Source organism: Camelina sativa, chromosome 1 (genome assembly GCF_030686135.1).
Source record: "Camelina sativa cultivar CO46 ecotype springtype chromosome 1, ASM3068613v1".
Lineage (NCBI taxonomy): Eukaryota > Viridiplantae > Streptophyta > Magnoliopsida > Brassicales > Brassicaceae > Camelina > Camelina sativa.
This window is the reverse complement of record NC_141880.1, coordinates 16,034,295-16,040,687: the sequence shown is the minus strand read 5'-3', so window position 1 is coordinate 16,040,687 and position 6,393 is coordinate 16,034,295. Positions and strand designations below refer to the sequence as shown.

The following is a 6,393-nucleotide window of genomic DNA, read 5'->3' as shown; positions in this document are numbered from 1 at the left end:
GAAGAAGTTAATAAAATAGAATTGTTATTAATATTATCAACGATGTACGGGACAGACATACACCGTTCAGCCACTACTAAGCCATTGCTCTGCTCCGTGTAAATCCCTGCATTAGTGCTTGAAATCTCTAAAAATGAACATACAAGTATATCCTGTTTACCTGATTTCTCTACAAATGAAGATATTATCTAGCATTCCAATCCAAATTTTTAAACTTGAAAATTTAGTTTTATAACTTGAGATGTCGCAATATAGGGAGATCGAGATTCAACGTCCACGAACTTTTCTTATTTCGAGAGCACAAGCATCGTAACGAAAGATTCAGCTTATCAATTCTTACTGTACACATAGTGCAATGTTTGAAAAAATCCAAGAAATTTGAACTTCACAACTTATTAATTGATTGTTAAATCCCAAACCAACAACAACAATTTGTATATATTGATTGGACAACGTAAGATGAGAAATTGGCAACATGTCATGAACTTTTAAACTATTCACTCTCTCTATCTCTTGTCTAGTTCTCAGAAGCTACATCAGAGTATTCCTATTACAAAAGTCCCATGGACAGAAGTGAAAAAAACGACGAAGTTACTAGAACCTCTTTTGTATGCAAAAATACACTGTTTGGTAAGAGAGTTACAAAGATACAGAGGCGAAAAAACACCGGCGTTAAGGGCCACATCAATCAAAAGAACGTGTCACCTTGGGTCCTTTCCCGGGAATAAATAGATTCTCTCAGGCGCGTTCATCATTCACATGGTTTTGGACCTCCGGTTGGCTGTCCAGTGGCATGTACTGTGCCATTATGGCTCTGATCTCTGAGTCCATGTATTGCTGTAAAACCAGAACATAGAAAGGTTACAACTGTTTCCCCAAGCAACGGAAATGGCAACTGTGTTAAGGTCCAAAGAAGTAAATATGAGGTTATAGTATAACTATGTTTAAATAGACATCTCAGGCCACAATAAAACGAAGATTAATCTTTGCTTTTTAACACAGCAGACAAAAGAGATGAAGGATGAACTGAAAAAGCTTACCCTTAACCTATATTTGTAAACGAGGTACGCCCCACCAGCTGCAAGTCCCAGTGATAACATAATAAGCCAAACGGCTGCCCAAGCTGATCTCACTTGTGCACCCGTCTTGCCTAAATTTAAACCAAAAAAAAAACAGTACAAGTTATTTGTATGCATGAGAATATTAATAGAAGTGTAGAAATCCTAGTTCATGAAAACTCACTGATGCAAGTGTCATGGTCTCTCATGTAGAGAAGGTCCCCACTACAAGAGCACTCAAAGCTTCCCCAGGTGTTCTTGCAGCTACATTCCGGGCACTGACAGGCTTTCTTCTCTTTGCACTCATTAATGTCTGGTGAAGGAAGCACGGAAATCCTTAACTAGATGATTAGCAGTAGCACAAAGAAGTACGGTAACCCTAGTTTAAAAGAGGGTCTAACCTTCACACTTTTTAATACCATCTCCTTTGAATCCCGGAGGACACTGACACTTAACAATGTCCTTGTCCTGAAGGCATTACAAGTTGAGACATGAGAATATGCTTACAGGTGAAGCAGAGTGAAGAATAAACACTAACCACACAAGCAGAGAACGCATGTCCATCTCTCTCTTCATGCCAGCAACCTCCATTGTTGATTGTGCATCTCCCAGGCCCGCTTGCTGCAATGCATAAACCAATTAGATATGAAATGGGACAAAACAACATTACAGACGCACAAAAAAGGGCATAAACACACACATCATCTATCTCAGATAGTATGATGGGAAAGATGGAATAACAGTTCAAAGCTTTCGTGAGACTGAAACCAACTTTACATTTTAAATAACAACAGGAAAATGTGAGCTATTTAAAATCTAAGAGGGTATACTGAAACTTTCTTTACAATTCACAATCTAAGAGTTATACAGAGCTGCTAAAAGACGTTCACCAAATGTCGCTGTGCAAGTAACTAGACTATTATGTTGCATTGTTGCCATATTTAGAATGCTACTAAATAATACAAGCCTGATAAAATTATAAGAACTAGTCAAAATATGACATGAACACTCACGTTCACAGTGGCTGTAACCATCCCCTTTGAATCGCACACCATCAACTGTAGGACACTCGCATACCCTTCCGCGAAATGTATCCTACACAGATCAAACAGATTAATAATGATATCACAGAAACTATTCCAAGCAATTTCACATCTACCTTGCAAGCAGTTATGTTGGCTGATTTATCTTGCCAACAACCGCCATTGTTATCTAAGCACTCGTTTGACTCCACCTCTGCAATTGTAACAGAAGAAAAATTCAATTTTCACAATAAGTGTTAGAAGATCTGATCACTATTTTAGTTCACAATACGTTCCAAACATTTATTTGATGTCGAGCATGGGTCATCAAAACTCAACTTTATAATATTAACAGACAAATCCTGGTCAAAACATAGAGGTGTGTATATCAGTATTGGGTTGGATAATTAGGATCAGATAGTTTGGGTACAAGCACAGGCAGATGTGGGAATCTATAAATTAATTCCCCATTGAAGATAACTATTGCTCGGGTATGGGTCAGGTATTTCACAAATTTGGTGGGGTGGGATTCCAGACACTTAAACCAACAAAGATTACGCGATACAGCCAAACATATTCCGATGGGTACACAGGTAAAGGTTATCAGGTGAGAATGAGTACAATCAGAAATGCCTACAAATAGTCAAGACCAACAATATTATACCTGTGCTGAGACATATAGCTGGTTCAGTGGTCTCCTCAAAACCAGAGCATAGAGCCTTGAGTACTGCACTCTTCTCCAACTTGCCTGCAAGGGAACACTTTTATAACAAGCTAAACTACATGTATTGAAGTCTTAAGTTCAACTCTGCAAGACAAACCTCGGTACTGTCTGTTGTTGACAACCAAGGTAGGCAATATGGTAACATCCCCCCTTGAACCCTTGCCAACCTACATAATATATTATGTAAATCTCAAACAGGTTCCTAAAAGAACATAACATTGACATGCCTGCAGAAAAATTCAGACGTAAAAAAAGACATAAGTAAAGTTTGTCATACTTGAGCATCTTGTTCTTCCTTTAGAACTGGATTGTCCATGTCAGCATCAGGGTCTCCCATACATTTGTCAAGTTTTCTACTATCAATTCCTGTACAGACATAGAAAATAATTGATCTGAACTATCATAACTTACCCGACTTGTAAGCATTATTATCCCATAACAAAAAAGGGGGGATTTTTGCTTCCTATGAAAGAAACACTCACCAAGAGATTTGATAACAGAATCAGCACAATCTTTGTTGTATTTCTTTTCCTTCATGGGACATCTGATCTGGAAATCAGTGACATAATCCCACCAGACCCAGGGTTTCCCAGTTTCATTCGCCACCTTGTAAACACAAAGTTGTCTCAAATTTTCGACAACAACGTCTTTTCCATCATATCCTGAGCTGAAGTCCTGTTCTGGATCAGGAGCGCAATACCTTCCCTTGTTGATACACTGAGACTTGCACTGCCGGCTCAGAGTGAAAGTGTGAGGGCAATACCAGGTTATGTAGTGAGGTCTAAACTGCGTGAAACCTCCTTTCTCCAGAATCTGAGCGGCACCCTTGAAATCCTTGACGAATTCCATCAACATGTCGCACTTAACCCCACATTCATCGTTGCTGTTGGTCCACAATTCATACTCAACACGGTCATCAGGGTGCGGAACAGCCTCTCTCCAGTCGAGATTCAAGTTGACCATATCCCCTCCACTAATGGCTTTCTTCAGCTTTTCACCGAAACTTTTGGTAACAAGAGCAGAAGGTATGGTGATATTCTCAATGTACTTAGCAGAAGAAACATCCTCTTCAGGTGTATCCATGGTAATCAAAGGTTCATCAACATTGTCTGCCACAAGAACAGCAGAAGCACCGGCTTTCTGTGCATTCCAGACCTTTAAAGCGAAAAAACAATCTACACAACAACACATAACTTCCCATCATTAGGCTAAGTAAGTTAAGATATGATTGATTATGCAGAACAGTCAAAGTAAGATAAAATAACCATCACACCCTAAAGACTAAAATCTCTAATCTTGGGTGTATTAAACACAATGATCCCAATCTAACTTTAAATAGAGTGGCCTAAATCTAACATCAGTATCAGTTGTAAGATCTTCAAAGATAAAGCCAGAAGTTAAATATAAGACAACTGACTCCATTAATTAGAAAACCAACAAAATCCTAATTAGAAACCGAATAAGGAAATATACACCATCTTAGGCTAAGTAAGTTACGATTAGTCGATTATGCAGAACAATAAAGGTGAGACAATATCATCAGCACATACATACTCAACTCAACGACGAACCAATAAAGAAGAAAGGCAGTAAATTCTCAGCGAACTTGACAACTAAAATCTCTTACTGATGAAAACACTTAACCTCGGCGGGCTTCCACTAAAACTTCAATAACACAAAAGCACTAAATCTAACATTCAACTGTAAGATCTGTAAAACACAAATATCAAATATGTGACTTAAATCAATCGGAAACTGAGTAATGCAAGAACCCTAGGAGGAGGACCATCAAATTCAAATGTGCATACATATGTACCTCCACGATCAACCAAGAGGAAAATAGGTAAAGCACCAGGCTGAGACTTGAACGAAATCGAGAAATCGCTAAACTCTTTACACGATTTATGATTCTCTCTGGGATAAACCACCGTACCAGCCATACTTCCACCGTACTGAGGAATCCCAAAGTTTCCAATTGCACTGTCATGAGTTCCCTTTATACTTTCCGGCGAAGTTACCGACAAACTGTTATTCTCCACCACGAATCGGGCCTCGGTCATCACCAAGAGGGAGAGAAGCAGCCATGGGAGAAAACACAGGAGCTGCTTCATCATCTTCGAGATGTCCGTCTCAAAACACCAACAAATTCAAAGGTGCGTATAAGCACAACGATTGAGTTTTGAAGTTCTCTGAAGGTATAATAAAGGACTTGACGACGCGACGAGTGTTTCTCGAGCAACAGAGAGGAAATAAATAAAACCCGGGTTGGTTCAACGGTTCGGGTGTGACTCGGAAAAGACTATACAAATGGATGACACATATGTCAAAGTCAAACACATATTGAAGACGAAACAAATCTTTATTTTTATAATAATAATAATACAGTATATATCATCAAGGTAAAGAAAAGTAAAAAGAATTATCATTTTTTCCTTAGATAAAATATATATTATATATATAAAAACATAAACCAAGTTTTTGTTATAGCTCTCATCCATGACGAAATAAGGATGCTTTCATGAATATTGCCCTTGGTAACTAGAGCAGTGCCTTATGCTTTGCCAAAAATAATCAAACACATGCCACATTTTTTTTTGTAAACTAGATTGAGCATGTTTTATGTAGTGTTTTAAGAAATTTTTGGAAACAAAACTCAACATTCACATATTTTTTTTTTCTTTTTTTCCTTTACATAAAGCTATTATATCTAATATCTTACTCTTTAAAGTTTTTTTTTGAATTAATAATATTTCTTTCTTTTTATAACCAAAAAAACGTCACACAATCAACACATGTTTTGCTTTAATGTTTTAAGATAATTATCTAAAAGTACATGTTTAAATTTGATCAGTTTTATACTATCACATAAGATGATTTTCTAAGACTTTTACATAAAGAAAAAAACATTTAATGGTTAGCTATAAATGCATTATTTATTTATAATAACATATTTATCATAATTATTAACCGCTAGTAATTCGACAAATTTTAGAACTTTAAATTAATGATTTTTGAAAATTGTAATAATCTATCATTAATTGATAAAAGTTTACAGAAAATTAACTTTTGTGATATAAAATAAAATTCTAAAAAATCATTTTTTATGATGCAGAGAGATTGTATATGTTTCATTCCTATGTATAAGCAATGCAATTTGTGTTATCTTCGTATAAGATAGGTAGTTTCGCATTGATGTAAAATTTATTGCACGGTTGTATTTGTTGATTATTGATCTCTTCTAAACTACTACAATATATATATATATATGCTTATCATGACTATCTTCACACTACTGTACTACTGTACATTATACATTTTTGCTTCACATGAGATTTGGTGTATCAATCATGCTTTTGTTTTTTCTCATTTACATCTCTTTGGACATGCTTAATATATATAATGGTTTGAGTGAAAAGTGTTTTTCTTTCTTTACATTTTTCACATTTTAAGATGCCATCCCACCAAATAATCAATAAATCTATCTATATAAAGTTAACTTTTCTATCTTCTCCTTCCTCCACATCATCCTCCAACTAATCAATATTTTTTTGGTTTTTTCATAAAATATACTATTTTAAATATTCATTGA

General features: G+C 36.1%; 1 protein-coding gene across 1 annotated transcript; it reads right to left on the bottom strand.

The window, feature by feature from the left end:
- Positions 1 to 423: 423 nt before the first annotated feature.
- On the bottom strand, positions 424 to 6,161 carry LOC104793114 (vacuolar-sorting receptor 3). Its single transcript, XM_010519413.3, has 12 exons — positions 4,621 to 6,161; positions 3,287 to 3,979; positions 3,082 to 3,170; positions 2,902 to 2,971; positions 2,745 to 2,828; positions 2,218 to 2,294; positions 2,072 to 2,153; positions 1,597 to 1,679; positions 1,460 to 1,526; positions 1,243 to 1,371; positions 1,041 to 1,150; positions 424 to 837 (listed from the first exon to the last, which is right to left on the bottom strand). The coding sequence occupies exons 1-12, from the start codon at positions 4,916 to 4,918 to the stop codon at positions 739 to 741; spliced, it is 1,881 nt and encodes a 626-aa protein (XP_010517715.2). The 5' UTR covers positions 4,919 to 6,161; the 3' UTR covers positions 424 to 738.
- Positions 6,162 to 6,393: the final 232 nt, after the last annotated feature.